General features: G+C 33.7%; 1 protein-coding gene across 1 annotated transcript; it reads right to left on the bottom strand.

Moving 5' to 3' along the window:
• Positions 1-527: 527 nt before the first annotated feature.
• On the bottom strand, positions 528-16,143 carry LOC147386667 (1-acyl-sn-glycerol-3-phosphate acyltransferase 2-like). Its single transcript, XM_086422315.1, has 11 exons — positions 15,886-16,143; positions 15,253-15,375; positions 14,555-14,594; positions 14,344-14,417; positions 14,159-14,218; positions 13,411-13,488; positions 13,158-13,313; positions 2,457-2,582; positions 1,865-1,957; positions 1,193-1,279; positions 528-963 (listed from the first exon to the last, which is right to left on the bottom strand). Exons 1-11 carry the CDS (start codon positions 15,964-15,966, stop codon positions 718-720), a joined length of 1,164 nt encoding a protein of 387 aa, XP_086278441.1. The 5' UTR covers positions 15,967-16,143; the 3' UTR covers positions 528-717.
• Between the last annotated feature and the right edge of the window lie 10,788 nt (positions 16,144-26,931).

The raw sequence follows: 26,931 nt of genomic DNA, 5'->3' as shown, positions 1-26,931 counted from the left end.
GATCACTCCATAAGTTTGGAAGAACAGAAATTTTAACCTGTAACAGTACAATTGAAAGAAGTGCACATACCCCATTGCAAGCGGCATGGTAACAAAGTTGGGGTTCAGGAATAACTCAGCAATAGAAAGCTTCAGAAGAAGTTGATAAAATAACACTTAAAAAATGCTATAAAAAATAAATTTGAGTGATTTCTTAAAAAAAAAAAATCATGATTTAACCGACAACTATTAAAATCGTGAATTAATTACGTTTTTTTCAACCAAATATATATGGCAAGAGGGACTGCCAATGAAACTAGGAGTTTACAGGGTCATGCTATTCAAGACCCCATTTCTTTGGGATAAGGCTTTGATAAATAATGGTGATGATAGGCTCTGACTGAGAGGGTTGAGAAAGCTGGTCGAAATTGGGGTCAGCTGAACAAATCTTGTCTCTGCCATTAAATTCACTAGTTATGTCTTTAAGTAATTGCAAGTTTTTACACATCCACCGTAAAAGACTTGTACACTAACAAATTAAACCAACGTAAACAGAAGTTGTGATGAACTTATATTCAAATCCTATTTTCTTACAAAAATCAAATGCATCAATGCAAACTACCGATGTGCCTAATACATCATTTGGAAATTCAATAACTAAGACTTTGGAACTGATTGCGAAAACTCTTTATGATTTTGGGGAAAATTCTTCAATCACATGTGAGTGTGGCTGCTAATTTAAAGCTGTTTGTCTCGGCTTGTTTCAGAAGGAACCCCCCCACCATTTTTGGGCTTAGCAGGTGATACCTTAGCCGGAGTGGAACGCTCCGCCTGAGAGAACAGAATGAATGTTTGCATGACAAGTGTAACAATAGCTAAGCCGACTGCCGAGAATGCAATTCCTTTCCATGAGGAGAAGAGTGAGGACCATTGGAATAATTTTAAAGCGCAGAATATAAGGAGACATGACCAAGATGTAACAACCTGCTCGCATGAAAAAGGATATAAGTTCATGCTTCCTATAAGTGGGGAAAAAAATAAGATTGCATCTTAATTTGAAGAGAGCTGCTATTGCCCCACCAACTTTTACTAACAGCACACCAAATATGTGTTAAATCTTGGGTGATTTACATATGAATTGGGGTGCTGTTAGCAAAAATTGGTGTGGCAATAGAATTTCTTTATTTTGGATTATTAGAATTTATTATTGTACCAATAAAGACTTCTTTGGTCGACCGATGTCTCTACGTTCTTGCTCACCAAATGTGTCCTCAGCAAAATGTTTGTCCAATAAAGCATCCTAGTACGCAAGCAAACAAAACAAACAGGTTATGTTTATACAACAGAGACAGCAAAACACCACCATCCAGTTCTCTTCTGTTACAATTTTTGTACTTTCAATTTTGCAAATCCGAATCCATGTTACTGGGTTCGTTGATATAGGGCTGATTCATGAACCGTTACAAATCGAACCAGTTTGAGGTTTGGTTCGTAGTGGGTTCATAAAAAACAATGAACCTGACGAATCCCTTGTTTTGATGAATTTTATAGAGACACCCCTGTTTTGGTGAATTTTAGAGATGCCCCCATGATTTTGGTCAATACTAGAAATAACCCTTATCTTGGAAATCTCTAGATTTGGTCAATATTACAGATGCCCCCTTAATTTTCAAACTAATGATATGCCCCCTTGACCTGAGTTTTCTTCTATGAGATTAACATAAATGACTTAAATATCCTCTACAAACTACCTCTACAAATCGGGTTCATTCAAGAGTGGCGAACCACGAACCCAAATTCAAGCGACGAACTAGGTAACATAGATCCGAATTACTTGATAGGAACCCATATCAATATGATAGAACGAAAGGGAAACTATACATGCCTTGGCCACAAATACATCTCTACACCATTGTGCAACACCATCATTGGTCTCAGGTAATCCCTTCATCAAATGTCGCTTGATATGCACGTGCACCTGTGGAAATGTAAACAATTAGCACCATAAAAAAGAAATACAACCTCTAAATTGGTTCCCAAATTTCAAACCTGCATAATAAGTTATTGTTTTTTCACAGCTTCGATCCCAAAGGTCAAATGTAAACGTATGACAACTTTCAAGGGAAAAAATTGTCAGACCAAAGTTGGGTTCCCTCGTATTTTTAATTCTCTTCCTCTTTAGTCTTCATGCATACAATTTACCATGTAAGTATAGTTTTTGTGCCTCATGTGAATTTTGCGCACACTGTGAGATCAACTTTTAGAAGAAAAAGACAACAATTAGAATTTTTCTGTGCCTTCTTATTATGATAGACGAACTTATACAATTTCATAATATAGATTGAAATAACAAGTCCTCAATTTGTAACTGAAAGCCAACTATATGAAATATGTGAATTTTAAGTTTCCACAAAAGATATAAAATCAGTAGGATGATTAATACATTTGTTGAAAATTCGTGGACTTCATTTTCTCACCACAGAAGGTTGCCCCTTAAAGATTCTCAGCATTGTAGGTGGAGGCTCATTTTTGGGAATAGCCACTGTTGCGTCATAAATAGCTGGAACAAAGGAGCGCATATTACTAACAGCTGAAACAAAACCCTGAAAGCAATTAAAAAATGTGTCAGAGCAGGAGCATTAGGTCAAAACTTTTTTTTTTTTTGCCCGACAAATATGCAGAACCGTAAGCAGTAGAGCTTATAAATGAAGCTAACTTCTTCAAAACTTGATAGAGCTCAACAGATGGTCAATTTTTTTTATTGGTAAAAGAAATATATATTAAGCACAAGTATTTCAGAACAGCAAGACTACAGATTTACAGTAGATCTCCTCTAATGTACAACATAATGGAGGAATTTGATTCCTACTATAATGGCCTCTGGGGTGAAATCCATGGTATACAAACCTTCAAGCACTGCCATAACCACCGTCCCTAAGATGGCCCAGGGAAACCCGATGTAGTACCTAAAAAGTTAATTTGGTGGGTATTGGAATAGAAAAGAGTCCAAAATGGATATATTTGTAAGGGGTAGAATAATCTATTCTTTCCCACTGTGCATTTGTTAGTCTTATTTATCGTCTAGGGTATTTCTGTCTCCTCAAATATATTCTAATATAAATAAGATATTCTCTGAAGACATGATACATATTCATAATCTCCACTTATATTCTCTTTTACCTCTCCATTTCCTCAATCTAAGGTTAGAGTCCAATATTTTCCACTTGGTATCAGAGCTAATAAGTTCAAGATAAGTAGAAAATCAGAGAGGACAAAAATCTGAAGCCCAAAGAGGAGCTGATGTCATGAAGACGTCATCATTGGACAACTCTGTATTTTCCTCTAAAACTTTGTTTTTGATAGGGTTCGTCAAGGTGAGTCTTTTGGTATGATTTTCAGATTTTATTTGTATTTTTATTAAAGATTGAATTTTTTTTCCGATATTGAGCCATTTCAAGCCAATAATCTTGAAATAATCACTCTAATACCTCAAGGATCCACATCTCAATCTGCGAAAACCCAGAGTGTGTAGGTCATTTTTGGCTAGGGATCACATCCGTGAAGACTGATTTGTGATCCAATGGCAGAATTGCTTATTTTTGGACCTTGGATGGTTCCTTTTTGGGATTTGGGAGACTATTCTAGTGTTCGAATGGTTGTGGCTGCTGCTTTACCTCTTATTGGATCTGTTATACTAATTTTGGGACTAATCTATGGTTCTAGGATTTTTTTAGAGTTTGAAAAGTCCATATGTGATTTTTTGGCCTTCAATACCCCTCGATTGGTTGCCAATTTTGTTTATAGGGACCGTTTTGTGTAAAACAATGCTTTTTTTGGTGATTGATTGTTTAAGTTGAGATTGTGATTGTGAAAAGAGTGGTCCAGGTGTTGATTTCTACCTTGCACAATTCAATGTTAGTACCATATTTTGTCAATCCTAAGACTTAAGTTGTATGTCAGACCAGTTTATATTTGAAGACATGTGAAGACTCTGGTAAAACCGCCCAACCTCAAGAACCTCGACAAAATGCTCCAAATGTGTGTGCACAAAGCTTAAAAGGTAATGAGATCACCTAGATCATTCCTCAACACCTAAATGATTGTTAGGTCAACTCATATTGGTAAGGAAATCTTATTCCTCGACCCGTTCATTCATCAAAACTCCCGGGAGCCAAAAATGACTTGTCGAGAGTCAAAATGGCCAAAAAGGGTATTTTGATAATTTTACTACCCTTAGACCATCTCTCATCTTTTGGTGAGAGTTTGGGGATCTTATATTGGTAAGATCTACAAAATCCCCGAACCGTTTAATCACCGGACTTCCCGGGAACTCAAATTGACCCAAAATGGCTAAAAAAGTATTTTGGTAATTATACATCCCTTTGACCATCTTCCACCTTTTGATGAGTGTTTAGAGATCTTATATTGGTAAGATCTACAAATTCCCTAAACCGTTTGATCACTGGACTTCCCGTGAGCTCAAAATGGCTCAAATGACCCAAAAGGGCATTTTGGTAATTTTACTGTCACTAGGTAAAATTACCAAGACTGCCGGTGTGTCCACCAAGGCCACCGGTAGAGTCACTCCAATGGTTTGAAATTTCAAAAATGTGACCGTTGGAGCTATCAGCGCCACCGGTAAGTATAACTTGACCCTCAAATGTCTTTAAAACTCAACCCTTGAGTTCATTTGTGGGTTGATCAAAGGCTAGATAACTTGTGCTTTCCTCTCTCCACACTTTGAGAGTATTCTCTATACTCATGAGAGTAACTTAGGTGATCCCCTTTCAACCTTCCTAGACCTCTCATTTGATCCTACTTCCACCATCAAATCTCACCTTGCATACACATTGATACATTCATGGAACAATGAGCAAAATGAGAAGATGGAAAGAGTGATCACAAGAAGCAGACAAACTCGAAAGCTTGATTGGAAGATCCAACCGTCGAAATGCACTTGTGAGCTCAAGATCGCCATGGCAAACCTTAAGTGTTGAATGAGTACTTGGATCTTGTTTTTTCATTTCCAAATCTATGTATGAGGTTACTTGATTCAGCCCATTAAAAACCAAGCTCTTTTTAAAGGCTAGGACTCTTGACAAAAGAAGAGGTTCGCAAATTTCCGAAAAACAAAATTCATTATTTCGAGAGGATGCGTTTCTCTTAATCTTAAGGTTTTAGAATTTAACCTAGGTATAAAAATTCTATGTAAAAGGTTCGAGGTGAACCATAAACCTATTTGATAGTGAATACCAAGTTCCTAGGTAGGAACTTTGGTAGTAGATGTAGGCAAATTGTCAAACCACTATAAATTACTAGTCTCGCGTTTGTGAAAATGCCTCTATCAACTTACACTTAAATGAATGTATGTCATGAATGGATATTATGCTATGTATGACATGCCATGAATGTTTAGATTCTAAGTAAACTCTAATTGCATTACAAACTAGAGATAAGCAGTGAGAATGGATGTAGGCACATTGCCATACTATTATAAGTCTTATGTCTCGTGCTTGTTTTATTATTCTGCAATATACACTTGAATGCCTTGAATGTAATGAGATGTCATGAATGCTGAATAGGTAAATCCTATATGAATGTGCCATTGAATGACATGACTAAATGAATGTTTAAATTCCAAATGTATTTTAATTATATGCAATTTATAGACATAAGTGCAAAATCAAGGTTAGGTGAATGACTTAGAACACATAGTCAAATTATCAATCTAAGTTAAAATTGGAATAAATTTAATTTATCCTATTCGTTCCCCCCCCCCCCCCCTGAGACTAGCACAGTATGAAGCTCGGAATTTCATTCAAAATTTGAGTTCAACGGTTCATGATTTCCAAATAAGCCTATTTTCCTAAGGAAAATCAAAGTATGTTGATTACCATAGTGAAATTAAATGGTAAGAATTACTTGGAATGGTCCAATTTGCCAAGATGTATATCGAAGACATAGGGAAATTGGGATTTATTACTCGGACGATTATCGAACCAAATCATTTTGATCCTCTGTATGACCAATGGAAGACAGAGAATTTTACCATCATATCTTGATTTTACATTCCATTGTGATTTTTTGTTTCTTCGAACAAGGAGATTTGAGAATTTGCAACTCCTACTCTAAGTAGAAAAACATCGTGAGAGTTCATTAGTTACAATAGAACTCTCATCTTCGTCAAAGGGAGAAATCTTTGACTGCATATTTTGCTTCAAACAAAAGTAGGAGTCAAATCATTTTTCAAATGTTCCAATGTCAAGACCCGTATTTTTATTATAAAAAAAAAATTATATATATGCCATGACTTTAATTTAAAAGCCTGAATAATAGCAAGTGGATATTGATAATATTATATATATATTATGTCAAGACATTTAAAAATTTGTTAACAATAGTTATATAAAGATTACTTATTATATCATGCTAATATAAAGTTTAGTGTAAAGTTTGGGTCTTAAAATATGCTTGTACATGTATATAATATAATAGATGCTAAGTTTAATACATAGTTTAACAATTATATTTTGTTATTAATACTTATAGATTTCATGTCTAATTAAGTGTAGGTGTACTCATTTGATTAATATTTATAAAATGATGTCAAGTTGACGTTAAAATTTTCTCTCGCCCAATTAATTTGTGAAATGTGACATTCTAATATTGAGTAAACCAATCACTTGAGACTTATCTTAAACATCAAAATTTGATACACAACGGGAAAGGGAGACGAATCACATTTACAATTAGTGTTAAACATTTTTTTTGGTCACACTTCAATACATTTGTATTCAATTTAGGTGATGTACCTAGAAGTTAACCAAATTTATGTGACATATATACATTTAACTATGATACATAGACCAACTAAAATCTTATAAATACTTCCATTCTCTACCTTTTTCATAATTTAACCTCTCCCAAATTATTATTCTTTTGTCCTTTTTCTCTCTCAATCTCAAGCATCATTATTTAAGGTAGTTGTGAAGCCCATCTCTCTCATCTGATGTCGAATCCAATCGACATACTATATCAAATCAGAGATCTTTTTGAAATTTACAATTATTTAGAACAAATCAAGAACCAGTTCTCAACACATTTTCTGAAAATTTTACCCAAAGACATCTGACCGTCATGCTCATAGTTGTAGTATCTAGAAAATTTAGATTTGTATACCCATATTGTAAAGCCAATATCCCCACCATCCGAACTCCAAACCTATTTATAATGTATATCAAATCGAAGTAATTTCCGGAAAGTACAACTTTCTATGAGAACCCAAGATCCCAATCCTAACCATATTTTTAAAAATTTAACCCAAATATGTCATACCGTCATACTCTTAAGAATTGTATTCAGAAATTCCATTTTAGCATACTCATCTTATAAAGCCAATATCTCCCTCGTACGAACTCCAAGCTTATTGATATAATATATCAAATTGAAGTCGTCTACAACTTCTCATAAAAAAGCTAGTTCCCAATCGTAACAGATTTTAGCCAACAAGCTCACTGCCCCATTTCTACTTTCAGTTTGGCAATATAATATTGTAAATGGCATAACTCAGGCCTTCGATGTCGAATTTGTATGAATCAAAATTCAAAACCTATTTTATCCCCGAGATCTACATTTCAAAAAAGACACCATACCTCTCACAAGCTTTGTAGCTGCCCAATATTTCTTCTCAATAACCTTTTTGGGACACTAGGCCTGGATATGCCCAAACATATAGCAACCTTGACACCTAGGGGGCATCCAATCAACCTTGACAAAAATTTCAGCTATCCTCCACCCTTTCATTCTTGAATATAAAGTTTTAGGGAGTTCTCTTTCAGCAAAAACTTCAACACAAACTCTGGCAAAGGTTAGCCTTGTGACCCCTCTGAAGTAGGGTAAAAACATACAAACCTGGAGTTTATGTTAAAAATCTGGTTCTAGGGCGAAATCCTAAGAACTAAGAGTAATGAAGAATCTCCATGTCAAGCAAAACAAACTAGAAACTTCAATTTAGGTTTGAGATTGATGAAAATCAATCGCTAATACTAAAATTAAGAACCAATATCAGGTCCTTATACTTAAAAAAACAAAGAAAATAAAGAAAAGTCTCTTATTTTATTAATCAATCTTCAAAAAAATAAAAATTACTACACTAAATTTGTTTATTGAAACTCCTTATATAGATAATTCCATAATGACTTAGAAACCTTCTAAAATACTAAAAAGCAACTTCCTAATCTATCTATAACATATTACTAACCTTAAAATCCTATTAGAACTCAATTTGAATATCTAAAAGGACTACTAATTATAAATTAAAGAATAAAAATGAATTTAGAGAGCATAAAACAAATTAAGAAAAAGAACCTTTCTAAAATTGAAATGAAAACTAACTAGGACTACTTAAGTAACTTAAAAAAATAGAAACTCAATAAAAAAGTCCTAAGAGAAGTTGGACTAAGTCTTGTAGACTGGTCAAAGCTTGGTCAAGCCAAGTTGACTCGGTCAATGCAGTTGATTTCTTTCTTCGATACATCTTAACTCGATCATAGGCATTGAGATAAGTGTCGGCAAGCCTATCTACATTACCCGTAATGGCTTTATCCAGATACAAAGGCTTACCCACTCCGCTAACAACATTATTCAAGCATTTAGCTATCCAATATTGCTTAGGTAAGTTGTATAGTTTTAACCCATATAAGGACAACTGATGTTTCTCCTTTCTCAAGCTCAATGTGCCTGTCCCATGGCTTAAGGACCAAACGTTTACCTCCAACAAACCAGGGACCTCCTTCCAAAGCACAAACTTTATCTTCTTCCACATTGAATTTGAAGAACACTCTATTGTCATCTAAGAATACTTCTAGAGAGCCAATAGACTTCCATTGTTTCACTATGGTGGACTTAACAAGGTTGAAAGAGAGCTTTTGATTCAAGAAGTAGCCAACTAGGCACCCATCCCACATTGTTTCTCCCTCTTCTTCATCTTTAAGCTGGCAACTAACAAAGATTTTCTCATCCTTGACCTCTGGTTCATGGTACCCAAGTTTTGTGTCTCCCTTGGCAAAGGCCCTACCTCCAATCAGGGAAGCCCACGACTTAGTATTCCCATGCTTGGTGTTATTGACCATATCCTCCTTTTCAGGCTGGGCATTCTTCTCCACTATTGACACCACCTTCTGAGACGTTTGCACTAGCTCCTTAGGGGCTGGGTTGGGCTGTTGGGCGGAGTTGTAGACTTAATGGCTAGCTCCAGCTCCCCTGAACTTGTCTGATGAGCATCGCCACCAAGATTTTGAAGAGGAGACCCTTTAAATCAAGAAACTCTAGAGAAAGGGTTCACCCTGGCTGATAGGGGGGACCCAAAAGGTTAAAGGTTTCACTTCAGAGTGAGCTCCACTGTCCTCTTTCCCAGTTGTAGCTCCAACGCCATTCTTGGAGATAGTGACACTTGCAAACTTATTCCATTTCATATCATCATAGCCAACAAGGGGGCATTCCTTGCTCACAAGTTCTAGATCCATAACATCATTTGCCCACAATAACTTTGGACTCCAAGAGCTAAGATCCTCTTGAGCACTTGGAGGTAACCTGTTTTGGGTGTCACCTATCTTCTTCTTGAAGAAACCCTAGAATCGCCCATTTATTAGAAACAAAGTGGAAGAAAATTGCAGATTACGGAACACAGAAAAATGCAATATAAATATGGATGAAATCCCTTCACGGTAGTTAGACCTAAGAGATGATTAACTTGAAACCAAAACTTACTTGCAAAATAACTTGAGAGGCAGAGGTTTTCCCAAAATAGGTTGACCTAGTTAGGTTGTTCCCTAATTCAAGGACAAGAGATGAGGAAGTCCCAAGCATTAAGAAAGTTTTTGATCGACTAAATACCTTGAGAGTCAGAGGTTTACTCAGAGAGGTTGATCTTGGTTAAAGACACTCTTGATTGGCTAAATACCTTAAGAGACACAAGTTTCTTCAAGAAAGATTGATCTGGTTGAAGGTAACAAATTAAGATAAACGATCGAAAAAAATTTAAAAAGTTACGTCAAGACAAAGGTACCATAGAAAACATGGTTGTCTTTAGAGTTCTTTGATTTATTGATTTGAACTAATGTTTGTATTGTTGTTTGCTCGACATCACTGCTTACAAACTTTTCATGTCCACAAATCTTGAGTGAAGTTGAATCTGTAGATAAGATCAAGACAAAAATAATACTTTTCTCCGTTTTTTGTTATTATGTAAAGAATAGTCAACTGTAATGCATTTTATTGCGATGTTTTGAATTATGTTATCATTATCAATAATAAAAATATATTTATCACTTCTACTTACGAGGAAAAGATCACAATTCGTCTTTATGTTTTTGTAGTTGAGACATAAGAATAAAAGAAAGTTCGATTGTGACAATTGGTGTTAGAACATGGCGGTATAACATATTTGAGCCCAATTTTTAAATATATGGTTAGGATTCGGCTTTTGAGTTCTCATAAAAAGTTGTAATTCTCGGAAGAACTTTGATTTGATACATAATATCAATAGAATTGGAGTTCGGATGGCAGAGATATTGGCTTCACAATATAAGTATGCAAATATGAATCTTCTAGGTACTACTCCGACGAACATGATGATCAGATGTCTTTAGGTGAAAATTTCAGAAAATTTGTTGGGAATCGACTATCAATTTCTCCTAAAAAGTTGTAGATCTCGAAAAGATCTTCGATTTGATGTATTAGATCAATAGGTTTCAATATTAAATGAGAGAGATATGAACTTTGCAGCTTTAGCACCTTTAATAGTTATGCTTGAGATTGAAAAACAAAAAAAAAAGGTACGAAAATAATGGTTGGGAGAGGTGTGGAATGATAAAAAATGTAAAAAATGGAGGCATTCAAAGGATTATAGATGAACATTGATCCATGTATTATATTTAAACGTATGCATGTCCCACAAATTTGGTTAACCTCTAGGTACATTACCTAAATTGAATATAAATGTATCAACATTAAATATAAATATGATTCGTCCCCCTTCTTTTTGTATATCAAATTTTGATATGTAAGATGGATCTCACATACTTGGTTTGTCCAATAATAGGATGTCACATGGCACAAACTAATTGGGTGATATAAAAATTTAATTACATCAACTTAACATCATTTTTTACAGGTACTAATTAACTGAGTACATTTGGACTTAGTTAGACATGAAACCTATAAGTATTAATAACATAATATAATTATTAAAATAATGGATTAAACTTAGTATATATATATATATATGGGTCAGGTTCAAACGACAACCATTTCAACACACATATAGACAACGTGTTTTGTCTTATATGGGCAAAAATGTTTGGAATGGGCTGATTTTTTGTGAGGATGATCTCTGTGGTGAGGAGATCATCCTTGCCAAAAATCAGCTCATTATGAAACTTCTAGACCGTCCAATTTTTGTTGAAAAATTATAGACCGTCCAATTTTTGTAAATCAATTTTGATGGGGTTACAAGTTTTGGAATGGGATGATTTTTTGCCAGGATGATCCCCTCATCACAGAGATCATCCTCACAAAAAATCAGCCCATTCCAAACATTTTTGCCCATATAAGACAAACACGTTGTCTATATGTGTGTTGCAATGTGTGTTGCAGGAACCCGACCCTATATATATATATATATATATATATATATATATATTATAAGATCAAATTATATTAGCATGATATAATAGATAACCTTAATATAACTAATTCTAATAAATTTTTAAATATCATGACATAAAATATATCCACTTGCTATTATTCATGCTTTAAAATTAGGTCACAGCATATATATAGTATTTTTTTTATAAAAAAACAAAGGTCTTGACATCCAACTTGTATGTCCTAGAGCTCAAACGTGCTCTCAGCAGAAAAACATCACAAGAGTTTATCAGTTATGATAGGAGAACTATAATCTTTGTCAAGGAGAGAGTTCTTCGACCAAGTATTTTGCTTCTTTCAAAAGCATATGGGTAGAGTTAGATCATTATCAAATGTTCCAATCCACCAGATGATATTTGAAGTTGTTATCCTTATCATGCTAAAAAAAAAAAAAGAAATTCCCTCATACATCTCTCTGATTTTATTAGCCATGTTGATTAGCATTCTAAAAGAGACATAATAAATTGGACAATTGAATAGGGTACTCTTAATGAGAACCAATTACCTCATTTTGAAAAGTAATCAATCTTCCAACCAAATGTTTAATCACCTTGAAGCAATGTTTCATGCTCGCCAATCCACTATTAAATATTTATATCATGGGAAACCTAAGATAAGTGGAGGGAAGGGATTCCACCATAGAACCTAAAGAATATGCAAAGATCATTGCATTTTCGCTATTCCCATTATCAAACACTTTGCATTTTCCCATGTTTGTACTCAACTCTGACATTGCTGCAAAGCAACAAAGGAAACCCTTTAAGAAGACTACCTACTTAAGAATTCCCCTGATGAAAACATGAGAGTACCATCAGCTAATTCCAAATGGTAGATTCTAACATGATCATTCCAATCTTAAAACCCTTTATTGCAGCAATCTCCACAACTTTCAAAATCATTCTAGCAAGAGCCTTTACCACTATGAAAAAGAGGAAGGGAGAGAGGGGACCACCTAGACATAATCCCCTCAAACTTCCAAAATGATCAAATACAGATTTATTGCTAAGATTGAAAAGGAAGCTAAGGAAACACATTTTTGAATCCAGCATCTCCACTTTTGGCCAAATCCCATCCTACCTAGAAGGTAATCTAGAAAACCCAAATGGAAGTGATCATAGGCTTTTTCCACACTCACCTTGCACAGAATTTGCAAAGCTCCTACCTTAATTCTAAGATTGATGTATCTGTTGGCTACTAGAATCCTATCCAAAATCTACCTTTCCCCACAAACGTCTCTTGTGTCTAAGAAATGACTCTACCAATGCAAAAGTTACTCTAAAATCTTATATGAACTCCCATCAGACTAAGTGGTCTAAATCCTTTATGTTCTCAACTGCTTGTTTACATGAAAGGGTTCTTTGATTGAGAAAAAGGAAAATCTAGAAACTGACAAAAAAAGATAATGAGAGAAAGTAGACGCGGGAAGAAATCATTTGCTATTTTATTACTACCGAAAAAAATGAGAATTTAACCTTCGTACGGGGAATCAAAACATTTCTAGGCACAGGCAGCCCTGTTGAAGCTGCATATTCTTGAGCTGCCAAAAGTTTTGCCTTTGTAAAACGAGTTCCTTCTACAAAAAGAGCCAACCAAAAAGGACGAGGAAAATCTTTCAGCTGTTGAAGACCCTGCAGTATATATTCAAATAAAAGCCAAATGAGATCTACAAAAGTAATGCAAAACCACATGCATACATTCACCGATGAATTTAGCATATTATCATACCTTCAATGTGTTTTCATCCTTGGCCCAGTTTCTTTCCAAAAAAATGTATTCAGAAAACCACATTGACCAACCAATGACCTGAACACATAAACCACAACTTTTATCCTCAAAATCAAAGGCTAGTTCAAATTCCACCTACTCATGGGAGGATATTGAAATTGAGGATTAATGCTAAATAACCCTCAGAGAAACAAGTCAAGATGAGGATTAATGCTAAATATGACAGACAAATGGGGGGGAAGTAAGTTGGCGTACCAAACTATAATTGAATTGCATCTTAGAGATAATTAAGACATAGTCTCAATAAATTAAAAGATAATGAGTTAAATAATGGGGATAACTGAGGTGAAGCCTTGAACTTGTATGTCTTTTTTATCTCCTTTCGTCAGAATTAGCAATGGGACAGCAGAATTTTATTATTCAACTTCTCAAAATAAGTTCACATCACAATGAAAGACCTCCCCCCTTGTTTTATTACTTTCCCTTTAGGATTTACTAGTGTGGAACACAACTTCTCTATATAGAATAATGTGCAAACCTGTAATCTTTTGATCGCATCTTTTATTCTTTTATTCCTTTTTCTTTGGGATAAAGACTATAAATCCATAATTTTGATCGATTGTGTCCATTTGCAAATTAGCAATGCTATCCAAGTGCTTAAAATTTAGCTCTGAACTCAATTTGACAAGTCAAATTAAAGATTTCATATGGGCCAATAGGAAAAATGTGTATCACATAAGTAACTCACCGGAAGGAACTTTGATGATTTCTTCATGACAGCTAGTGCGCTACCAAGGCAACCTGAGCGCTGTTATAAATAGATCGACTCACCAAACAACAGGAGAAAAGATTAATGCAAGTCGAGCATGACATGAAAACACATAGCATATCATGCACGTAAAGTTGTGATTTCAAACGACAAAAGATAGGCACCTGAGCTAAAACCCATCCAATGAGCCAATCAATATCACTTTTGTGATTTGCTATAAGAAGTGCATGTTCTTTACCTGGAAAATTCTCCACTTTTAGCTCTAACAACAAAAAAATTTATTAAGAAGATACATTTAGGGACCAAATATTTGCCCTAATTATCTCTTACAAAAGAATGATCACGCAATTCAAGCAATAAATAATTCTGGCCTACCCATCAATTGAAAAGTTTCAGAGTCCATGTAGAGCTGGACCTGCAGCCAGAACATTCTTCGCCAGTCAAGACCAATTGTTCAATACAAGGAAAAATGGTTAAACAGATGACTGATTACTAATGGAAAAATCACATATAGGAAAGTGATAAAAGTGTTTCATGATCAAATAAATGGTTAAAATGGTAAGAGTAGCTCCAATGCATACTCCATCCCAGTCACCATCCCCTCTCAACTACCATTTTGGAGCACCAAACCCATCTGAAGGGTCTCCAACACAGTCACCATCTCCTATTCCATTTTGGAGAATCAAGTTTTCAAATTCCAAAATAGAGGATGAGATCTGGTTCTCTACTTTTTGGCTCCAAAAAATTTCATCCCCCAACTACCATTTTGGATTTTAGGGTCACCAATGCAGTCACCATCTCCATCTTCATTTTGGATTGAATTAAAAAAAATACTAAAAATATATATGGATAGAACAGTCGGAGTGTAACCCTTTGAATATCCAAAATGGTTCTCCATAATGGGATGGTCAGCCGTTATGGACTATCAATATGGAGTTTCCCCATGGAGTTGCTCTAAGAGTGTTTCATGTAACAGCAAATCCATTCTACCCTAAATTTCCGACATTTAAAATATACAAGAAAAAATAAAAAATAAATAAAGAAAACAATGAGAAATGAAGATACGAGAACACCTTAACGTGTGCCCACCAATCGATGAGCCATACTAGCTGCAACCAAAGCAATTCAGCCACTACTCTATTGATCTTCCTGTAGGTACTCTTTGATAGTGGGCGAATAAGGATGAAACAAACCGCCTGAAAAAAAAGAAATTAAAATAATATAATTCAGCAAACATTAAAGAATGATTGAATCAGATCCCCAAATTGATTAGAAAAAAAAAAGTTCAACTTCCATGATGAGGAAAAACATAATCGTGTAAGAAGAATAGTTATTAATCATGAATTCTAGTGTCTGAAATAAAAATATATAAATAAAAAAATAAAATAAAATAAAATAAAAACTAATTTGATCGGAAACCACATTTTCTAAAATAATCTAAATGAAAAAAAAAAAAAAATGGTCACAATATTGTAACAAAAACTAGGAACAAGTCGAAATAATTAATATTTACAACTCCAGTTGATCTACAAAACCCTAGTTTGATCCAGTACCACATTTGCTGACATGAAATAAAAGTGGAATCAACAAAATCTCAGAGAAATTACATGAAACATGTAGCTATGCTAGAAAACCTAATCTAAAATCCCTAGAAACAGATGACAGAAATAGTAATTCAAAATGGAAACAGAAGAGAGAGAGAGAACCTGAATGAGATTAACGATGAGGCCTGAAAGAAGGAAGAGTACACCCAAAGGAAGCACCACTACAGCAGCTGCGATCGCCATGGAATCACACAAAGCGAGAGAGATTGGCAGAGAATCTCGTTTGAGAGAGAAAGAGAGATAATTTAATGATTTTGATGTTTTTAATCGGTGGATCGATAATCCATATGTGTTCTCAGGCTCTGTCGACACGGCTTTAACCGCCACTTCCCATTTGTCTGAACGACAGATAGAAATATAAATAGATACTTACGGTTAAAAACCCTCTTAAATAAAATTGCAGAGTTCAAGGCCCCATTTGGACCCCCCCAAAAACAATTATGACACAGTTGATAGCCTAATCGGTAATTTTCTTTTTTTTTTTTTAATAATTGCCCCCTCACCCCTCTTATCAGTAGGTGAGATGGATAATTCAAATTTTCAAGATGAACAATTCAAATCATGAGAATCATCAATCTCAAAGATTTGACTTCATTGCTTTAGCAGGGTAAAAGGGGTATTAAGAAAGAAAGATTTTAATAATTAGACAGTAAAGATACAGTCTCAAAATTTATGATACATTTAGAAAGATGTCCTGATTCGAAAGGTTTATTAAGTGATTTTTTCAAATACATATGGAGTTATATGGGGATCAGTGGGTGTTATATTTAAAATATATATATATATTTAGGCCCTCTTGTTTTGATTGATATTGGAGATAGTCCTTGGGTTTTTCAAACTGGAGGTATAGCCACGTGGGCATTGAATTTAAGAAAAAGGTAATAATTTGTGATATAGAAACTCAACCCCAACAACAAAAAAAAAAAATTGTTTTGATAGATGTTAAAGATACCCTGCTTTTTTCAAAGAAAATAATTTTCTTACAAACTTAGTAAGATTTCAAGTCTTACTAAGGATTAGTAAGCTCAAATGAATTATTACCACATTGGCAATCCAACACTGCAGTCCTTTAGATTTCATGAAAAATCTCAATCCATTTTTTTCTCAAAAAAGCAATTTATTTTGGACTTGATCCAAGATTTTGAAAAGGGATGGCTATGAAACTCTCAAAATAAAATTTTATTAGTGCAAAATTAATTTGTTTTTGAAAAAAAAAAATTTATAGAATTTTGTCATCTACAACTCTATAGCATTGAATCATGTATCTAGATGCCACAAGGTGAGTTTAGTAAGACTAGTCTGGTTCTTTTTCAAACTGATGTCATGCATCTTCAAAGTTCCACTTTGAAATTGATAGTCCACTTGAAAAATTTAGACAAACCCTCGTATATATAAAGTACTTACAAGTGTTTTTTTTTTTTTTAATTTTTAATTTTTAATTTTTTTTAAGAATAACAATATTTCCTTCAACTTTTTTTGTTAATATTTGAGATACCTTCTTATTTCTTCAATCTGATGACATGCTCCTTGACTCAGGTGTTTTCCTATAAAATAATGAAAAATGTCCTCATCACCACCATCATCATCAACATCTCATTACCATTATCATAATCTCAGCATCTTCATCATATCCAAGAAGTAGAAGATGATTGGTATTGAGAAGAAAAATCAAAGGTTTCAAATAATTTTTTCTTTAGTTGATAAGTGAAGATCAAGATTTAAGAGCATGTCAAGAAAGTGAAAATAGAGGAATATCTGAAAAATTACCAAAATCTAGAGTGAACATGTATCATGTGAAGGGTAGGGTTCTTCCAAAACTTTAAAGTAGGTTAGATGCTTCAACGTGAAGAAGAAAGAATTTTAAGGTAAATTTTTGAAACTTAAGATTGTCCCTCTATTAACTTTTAGACCACATGAACACGATAGAGTTTTTGGAGAATGATGAATTTTAGGATAGAAAAATCAAGGGAATCAAGGGTTCTTTACAAAACATTTAAGACAATGGATTGAAGATGAGATTGAATACATTAAACATAGTTTATCCTACAATAGCAATCTTATCATGGAGATTATTATCCAACCATCGTTAGTAGAGATGTGTCTAACATTGGCATAGAATTAGGAAAATAAGATTATCGATCGACATTAGCACTTAGTCCCCAGTGACAAAAAATCCTAGCCATGGTACTGATTGTACGGCCCATGAACAAAATCGCGCGGTAATGCCTATGAATGACCCAAATACTAATCTTTTGTCCTTATTTTTAAGATCGAAGACAACATAGATAGCTTCTTCAACCCTCTAAAACATACTTTGGACCCCCACAAGCTCTATCCGATCTAGGTAAAATCCTAACAACAAGCTAATGTCTAGATCAATCTTAGAAAACAAACAATGCCCTAGATCAAACCAAATACATCACCAATCTCCAAGCTCATCTAATTCTTTAAAGGGTCCAAGTTCAATTCTTGAGAATTATAGAACTATCTAAACCTAAGAAATAGGCATTAAATCCAATGAATCATTCAAATCAAAGATCCTATTTCACTAGTGTGAGTGTATGATTACTTTTAATGACATGGACCAATGAAAAGCTTCCACCTGATCACTAGCGTATAAAAAGGTCTAGTCAAGTAAGACACGTGTCTTACTATAAGTTGGAGAATAGTTCGACGGATGATTGGATTTAGTTGAGACATCCACTTGTTAGTCTGGCTAAGTCCTTAGAAGGACTCAGTCTAAGTAAGACGTGGAAAAGCCTAAGCACTCGATTAAATGTAGTCGAATGGCCACTTTTTTAAGGAAAGATTATAAAAATAAAAAGAGACTTCTAATAGATGACTTTATGCGATCTTAAGATTTCAATCATAGTCATATTCTCATATCAAATTAAAAAGTAATTATTATTAGAAAAAACTCTACTATAAAATGAAATCCTTGAGATAGAGTTAGAAAGATATTAATTCGAATAGGACATTGGAATGCATACAATATTTTTGTGAGGAGTGTTACCAAAGGGAGATGGATTCTATGAGTCTATAAGTACTAGATTCAACACAAGTAAATGACTTTTGACTCATTCTTTAACTTAGTCATTGAATATTTGCTTACTTCATTGTCAGAGGATTTTAAGTAGAAAAATCCTTCTAGATTTGAGATCTTTTACAATAAGCAAAGGGAGATTTTCATCAAGATTCCAGTTTGGGGGTGAGGTAATCTTTTTCACCTACAACTATAATATTCACGAGTTCAAACTATCCGAAACCTTAGTGATTAAAATTCTTAAACTTATCAATGCACCATTTAGATATCCAAACCTCCTTGGAGAATCTCTCCATCATATTGGAAATCCCCTCAAGACCTATTTCAAGCGTCTCAAATCTTCACTATCCCTCATTGATATTTTAAACACTAGAAAAATTCCTCCAACCTCCAAAATTTGACCACCCTCCTTAAGACTTTCACTAAATTCTAAGAAACTGAATTTGTCCAGCTACATACATTTCAAGAAACCAGCCAACCCATTAGGTGATTGAAAAATTTGGAGAAAATCTTCATTTCTATATCAAAACAACCATAACCAAGGAAGTTCAAGGAAGAAATAAAAGATTTTGAAAGTATTGCAAGGAGTATAAAATTGGCAAAGAGGAACTCTAGACCTAAGGATACAAGCTATCCCAGAAATTACTTAGTGCATGTGGCGGTAGGGAACTACATATGTCCCGAGGATTAGTTGGGTGCTTTAAGAGTCTCAGATACCTCTATTCAAGAAAAAAGTATGCCTATTTTTTTTTATTCATTTGTATGTGTGTGAGTGAGTGTGTCCTTTGCATGTTTAGGCATTACTAACTCCCCGATGTACGCTCACGCTTTTGGGGCTCATTTGGATATATCATGTTGGATTTCTTTAATATGATAATCATTGTCTTAAAATATCAGTTAATTCAAACATTACTAACTATATAAAAATTCAATCTAAAATAATAGTTTACTGCCTTTGTGTTGGTATGTTTGCAAAAGTAAAAAACTTGCTTGTATTTATGGTCACAAAATTTTGCAATGCGAAACTTCACAAAACTTTGTGGTGATTTTTTTTTGGCATTGCAGTTTTGTGAGAATTCTCGAGGGAAAGGCATGGCTGCTCACAAAAATTTATTCATTTTCATTGTCGATGGAGGGAAACCGAGCATTGACAAAACTTTATTACGATTTATGGAAGGTAAATTGAGCATTAACCAAAATTTATTACAATTTACGGAGGGGAAAAAGAACATTTGCATTATTTTTTGTTTTTCAATGATTTAGGACTTTTTGTAAATACATCAATCAGGGCTTAATGAACAATTTAGATTTTTTTTTTCCAATTCAAGTTAGTTTTTCATCTCATAGTAACATCAAGTAGAATTGCATCTTTGTGAGGATAGTCCATAAGGTATGAATGTACCATCAGATAGTCTACATCAATATCAATATGGATCTCACAAGTGGAAGTAAAAAATCCAGTGGACAAGGCATTTACACACATGTATTATTTAGATAATCCTCTTCATTTTGATGAATATTTGAAATGACCAAAATACCCTCTTCTTCAACCTTGTGCCGAAAACTTTTTTTTTTTCCCTTAAAAAATAAATCTTATCCTTTGTAATAAGTTTGTTTCTTGTTCTTCACATGATATGATTAATTATTTAATTTTCTCTAATTTATCTTTTAAATCTAGGAGAAGAAAAGAAATATATATATATATATATATATATATATATAGATATCAGAGAAAATTAAATGATGGTTTGATGATAATGGTTTTTTTAAGGAAAAAAAAAACACTCAGGGATTGTCTAATAAATCAATTTTTTTTTTATTACCTTAAAGATTGAAGTGGTGTAGACAATTAACAAAAAAAATAAAAAAATTAAGAAGAAATTGAGAAATTTTGGCAAATCATTGAAGTTGAGGGTATTTTAAATAACTTTATATAGAAGAGGGAAATCAAGGGGTATGTTATCAGTTTGACAAGACAAGCGTATATCAAATATTCACAAAAATCCAAAGGAGTAAGTCAAATATCACATAAATCGTTTTTGAGGTAAGAAATAATGTGATACAATAGTATTATACTCTTGTAGGGCAATATGGTTGTCTTCCTTATTTAATATTTTGGATTTTTTTGGTAACATGTGTTTGGATGGTTTACCTCACATAGACATCAATCCATCTAATGGAAGTCCAGACTGATTCACCAATTTTCAACTGGTTTTTGAATTTTCTTTAGTGTCTTAGTCACGGTGGTAGGGAGTTGGCCAACAATCTTCTTCCAACTTATCTGCCATGCCACTTTTTTTTTTTTTTTTTTTTCAGTAATTTAGATATACTTCTCTTTGTTTTCATGAATAGTTTAGATTACCCTATGTTTTCAAATTGATGACATACCCCTTGGACCGGGTTAAATGGATTGTCTCGTCTGAGACAACTCGATCTCTTTCATGGACGAGACGAGACATCAAATCGAGTTATGAAACCATGGTTTGAAGTATATAAATGACATATGTTTGCATTTCATATTATATATACATATATATAGTCAACATTAGGGAACCAACACGGAGTCAACCTTTTGTCTTATGTGGTTTAAAAGTTTTGGATTGAGCTGATTTTTTGTGAGGGTGATCTATATGATGAGGAGATCATTCTCACAAAAAATCAGCCCAAACTGAACCTTCTATCCCCATTAAAAGTGTTTTAGAATGTGGATCATCCATTTTTAATCAATAATTTGTAAATCACTTTTGATTAACTTAAAAGTTTCAGAGTGGATTGATTTTTTGTGAGGATTATCTCTATGATAAGCAGATCATCCTCAAAAAAAAAAAAAAAAAAAAAAATCAACTCAATCCAAAAAATTTAGACCACATAGGACAAAATTGTTCCCTAATGTTGGTTGCCGAACATGACTCAAACACACACTTTTATATATAAACATATGTGTGTGTCATGTTCAAGGGCCAACTATATGAGTTTTGTCCTATATGAGTTAAAAGTTTTGGAATAGGCTGATTTTTTCATAGTTCATCGAATTTTATGCTCTACAACCTTAAAGCATCAGATCATGGTTCTGGATGCCACATGATGAGTCCAATGACTCTTAGTGAGGGTGAAATCCTTACTAACTTAGTAAGACTAAATAGATTCTTTTAAAATTAAATAAATTTATACAAAATTAAAAAAATAAAATGCCTATTGAGTATCATAGCCCAATTTATTAGGATAAATTATACCTTGACATAGTACCAATTTGATAGAACTTATTCGACCTAACGATCCCCCCCCAAAGATTACTCCTATGATGCTTTTGACATCGGATTCAATAATTGAGGTTGATGGTCTCGTGTTGAAGTTTGGTGCAACTATAAAATGACGGTTATTTATTTCAAACATTTATGTTTGTAAAGTTTCATGATTTGGAATGATGCATTGGATTTAAATGGGAACCAATCAATCCCGGGATAGTCCACTAAGTGTTAGATCAGTCTAGAATGAACATGATTGTATAATTTCAAATTCTTATTGGATCTCAATTTTTTGATCCAAATCCAATCCGATAACGATTGGAATGGGTTTGGATCGAATCAATTTATAAAATATCGATATACATCATATATCTTAATAGAATATAATTTATATATTTTCTCACATATTTTCGAATCGGATCCCTATTGAATAGGACACAGTTGATCAAAAAATAATCCAATAGAATATCAAATTAGATACTAAATTTAGACTCAAAACCACCAAATCAAAATGGGTTTCAGGTTGAATTCAGTCCATTGACGAGTCTATGAGATCGAATTCGATTACTTTCTGAACACTTGCCGGTGTGGACATTCACCTGTTTTTTACAAGTTAAATATGCTTTCAAAGCAAAATACCTAAATAGCAGATATGTTCTAATTTATTTTTTTTAAATATTATTGATGCAAAATATCAAATCAATCCTTCACAAAATCCAAATTCTCACTGTAGCCAAGAATCATCAAATCCAAATGGGTCGGGATTTGGATCAAATCCGATCCATTGACAGTGCTATAAGGAAGAATTAAAAATTACTTGCAGAAAACCATCCAATGTAGGAAGTTCACCTGTTTTTCTTCCATAGTTAGATACGCCATCAAACCAAAATACATTTAATGCTTATCATGATATAAAAAGTCCTTTTCCCAACCTCTTACACCTAAATTCCTTAAATATTGTAGGAAGGAAGTCATTTAATGTTTATCAAAAGCTACATTCCCAACGCCTTCTCACACCCCAATCCATAATTATGCCTTCAAACCAATCCATTTAATGCTTGTCAAAGAAAAAGAGTATCTTCTCCCAACAATTTTTATAGGATAATGCTGAAATAACATTAAAATATACATTGTGAGGGACATTTTTGATAAAATGTATGTCAGAATCATAGCATCTTGATGAAAAACATTTATATTTTTGAAACACATCAACTTCAAAAATGTGCCCCACGATGTACATTTCAATGTTACTCCAACACGACTCTTTTTTTTTTTTTTTTAATTTTTTATTAAATTTTTTTTAAAATAATTATTAATATTATTATAAAGAGCCGTGACAATCTGACTCACCCCCACACTCCCATTACAAAACCGTGGATCATTTTCCTCGAGATATACAAGAAAAAAAATTATGATTCTACGCATCCCAAGGCAAATGATCTACTATTCTGTGATAGGGGCGTAGGTCAAAGGGGAGCGTCAGAAAATCATAATTCTTAACATTGTGCCCTAAGAACACATGTAAAGATACATTGAATACACCTAGGAAATCAACATTTGAGGGTATTTTTGGTAGTAAGTTTTTTAGAAAAATAAAATTTGGAGGTGTATTTAATGCATCTTAATGTGTGCCCTTAGGGCAGATGTTAACAAAACCCTTATTCTAAATATTCGTTTTAAACTGACTTCCTACGACACTACTTCGTTGACGTGGTAATGTGCACAAAATCATAAATTTTTTCCTCGAGGTGCAAGGAAGAAAATATATGACTCTGTGCACACTGCCATGTCAGCGCAACGTTAAGTGTAGTGTTGTAGGAAGTCAGTTCAACATTTTTCTTCTAAATATCGTAAGTGGTACAAGTATTGACAAAGTTATCAAATAGTGTTTACAAACCGTTTCTTTAAGTGTTGATAAAACATTCATATGTGTGATTATTTTGTCAACACTTCTTACACTTTCGATGTTTATGAGAATGCATGCCGATAATTATTTAAAAAGTTTTTCTTTTTTATAATATATATATATTTGAAATCAACAATAATAAAGGATACCCATTGACTTTGATTTTGCAAAATTGCCTTACTTATCAAGAACTATGCGCACACACTTAATGTCACATCGTGATATTCAAGATTCATGATAAGCTGAATCACAATCTAGCCAAAGGAGGGGGGGATGCTTAATTATGAAGTAAATTTATGGTGCTACCAATGCGTCATTAGGTTTCTTTCTACTTCAATCGTAAAGAGCAGAGAAGCCAGATGAATATTAAAAAAAAGAAGTGACACATATTTAGACATTTTTGAGAGTCAACAATAAAAAAAAAATCTACAATTTCTTGTTACTGAATGCGTTAAGGAGTCGAAAAAATTCCACTTTGCAAATGTAATGATAATAATTAAAAAAAAAAAAAAACTGAAGCAAGTTGTTTTGATTGAAGAAATTTCTAAATGGTTCCCTTGTCAATTGGGAACATCCTCCAATGTGAGTTGTGCAATCTAGTAGAAAACTCATGTGCTTATCCTATCTCCCTTAAATTGTCGAGTAGACTAGGAGGGTGTGTCATTGCTTGGAGATGTATTTGAGATGTTTTACTTGGACTTGATTGATTCCATAGGCCGAACGAAGTTACAATATGTTGGGAAAACGAAGTCTTAGAAAAAGAAAAAAGTTAGAAGCTTAGGATTTTGAGGCTCGAAAAGACTGCTTTCTTAAGACTTTAGTTGTCTTCACTCATAGAATAATTTGTTGATGGATTACCGACAAATTAGCCTCCAAGATATAACAAAACCATCGTGAGAATTTGCAAGTACCAATCTTGAGAATTATGAAACAATATCTAATCTCCGACTTTACAGTTTGAGAAAATCCAAAAACATGATTGAGTTGTTGGAGAACTTGTGATGAGACTATTTGTAAAATCAAAGAAGACAAGGATAGAGAGGATAAAAGGAATCGTTCATAGAATAGACAAAATTGGGATTATTTAATAATTATTTTTCTACTTTCTCATCCATGCTATCTGTGGTGCCCGCCAAACGCTAACACAACTCCCGAGGTCAACCTTGAAACTTGGACAATTTTCTCCTCTTATGTTATCGTTTCACGAATCTCAAAAGTAAAGAAAAACTGATAAGCCAACAACCAATAACTCCTGTATATGACAAGGTACCAAAATATATAAGATGCGGAAGATAGCAGACAATAAACATCAAGGAATTTGATCAGAGTTGCACAAAAAGTAAAATTATACAGGATTACAAAATTTTCCTCACTCTAACATAGACCTAGCACCTGACCCCAAAAAAACATATACCTTTCCTAGGACAAACAGACTCCTAGTAGAAGTAGTCATGGTGCTCACCAGGTAACAGACTTTGGTCATTGATATGAACCACTAGATAGTCCTCGCTAGACGGCTCTACGACTGCCTCTTCGGCTGTAGGCTTTGAAACTAAAAAAAAAAAAAAAGGAAGTAAAGGGTGAGTAACAATGATTACTCAGTAGATTCACAAATAGCCCTTACTAATAATCTCATCTAACATGTATGAATAAGCATACTGAAACATTTTTAATACATGCGAGGCATTATCAAGTAAAATATGATTTAACTGGTACATATAGCCAGGGATGAGTAACTAAACAGTTTAAAAGATTCATATGGCATCTATCATCAGTACTCATTATACATTTTCATTTTTTTTATACAACTATGATTTATCACATTGAAATAACAAGCATACTTTGTAGTTTATAATTCAAAATATAACAATAGATACATAATACAAAATGGTGGATTAGTGAAATTTGAGGGTTGGGATTTACGACTGGATCGCTCCTAGTCGGGACATGATGTTACAACATTAATCTGGCTTTTATTTCTTGATTTTGTGGTTGGTCGCTACTCTTATTACACTGATGACCATTTATCCGACTCAGACGGGCCATTTGATGTGACTGTAAGCAATGAGTCTCTTTTTGATGTGTCAAAACGTTCAACTACTACTAGATTGTTAGTGATCACTGACCAATCATTTTCGTTTATGCCTATCAAGCGTGCATGTGATTCCCAAAGTAAACAACTCTATTCGTATACAATGACCTTTACATTACACGTTTACTAGTAAAGATAGAGAGGAATAGACCCGGATTCTAGTTGTGACTCTACTCTCATACGCGTCCCTTACCACATATGAGTTTGGTGGTCCCTATCGTACATCCTAGGATAATACACCACTCTCGACAATAAGATGTACTATCCCTTTAGGTATTCACAGACTCTTTAACAACTCACAAAATAACTACGTAAATATATATATATATATATATATATATATATATATATATATATCATTTTTATTTCAAAACAAAAGAGAAATTAACAATACAGGATTGAGAATGAATATCTAGTTTTTTACCATGCAACTGTGGCCCCTCGGCCTAAAATAAATAACAGTACTTGGTATCTCTGTGCCAATAGAAATTTAAATAAACATGCAATCTTTTCATTATCCCTGGATATTCCTTCACCAACTTACACATAACATACAACGTAAAATGCAGACATCACCCTTCGGTGTGATTTTGACATTTTGCCGATTCATCAATTTCCCATCTACCGTATTTTTACTTCTTAACTTTTCAAATAAAATATTTCTTTTTCAAGCTAGCAAATTTACTTTGATCATTCGATCTAAAAGCTATTCAATTTTTGTTCAAACGGGGCCTCAATAGATATGCGAAGGCAAACAGCCAAAACTGGAAAAGCTGGTGAAAATTTGGCTAAGTGTAGAAAATTCGATTTTTCAAAGTTGTCGAAATTGAAAATGGGTTTTTGTAAATGAAGGCCCTCTACA

This window comes from Akebia trifoliata, chromosome 14, assembly GCF_017979445.1.
Source record: "Akebia trifoliata isolate Shusen 1 chromosome 14, ASM1797944v1, whole genome shotgun sequence".
Taxonomy (NCBI): Eukaryota; Viridiplantae; Streptophyta; class Magnoliopsida; order Ranunculales; family Lardizabalaceae; genus Akebia; species Akebia trifoliata.
Note: the sequence above shows the minus strand (reverse complement) of the source record. Positions and strands in the feature narration are given on the sequence as shown.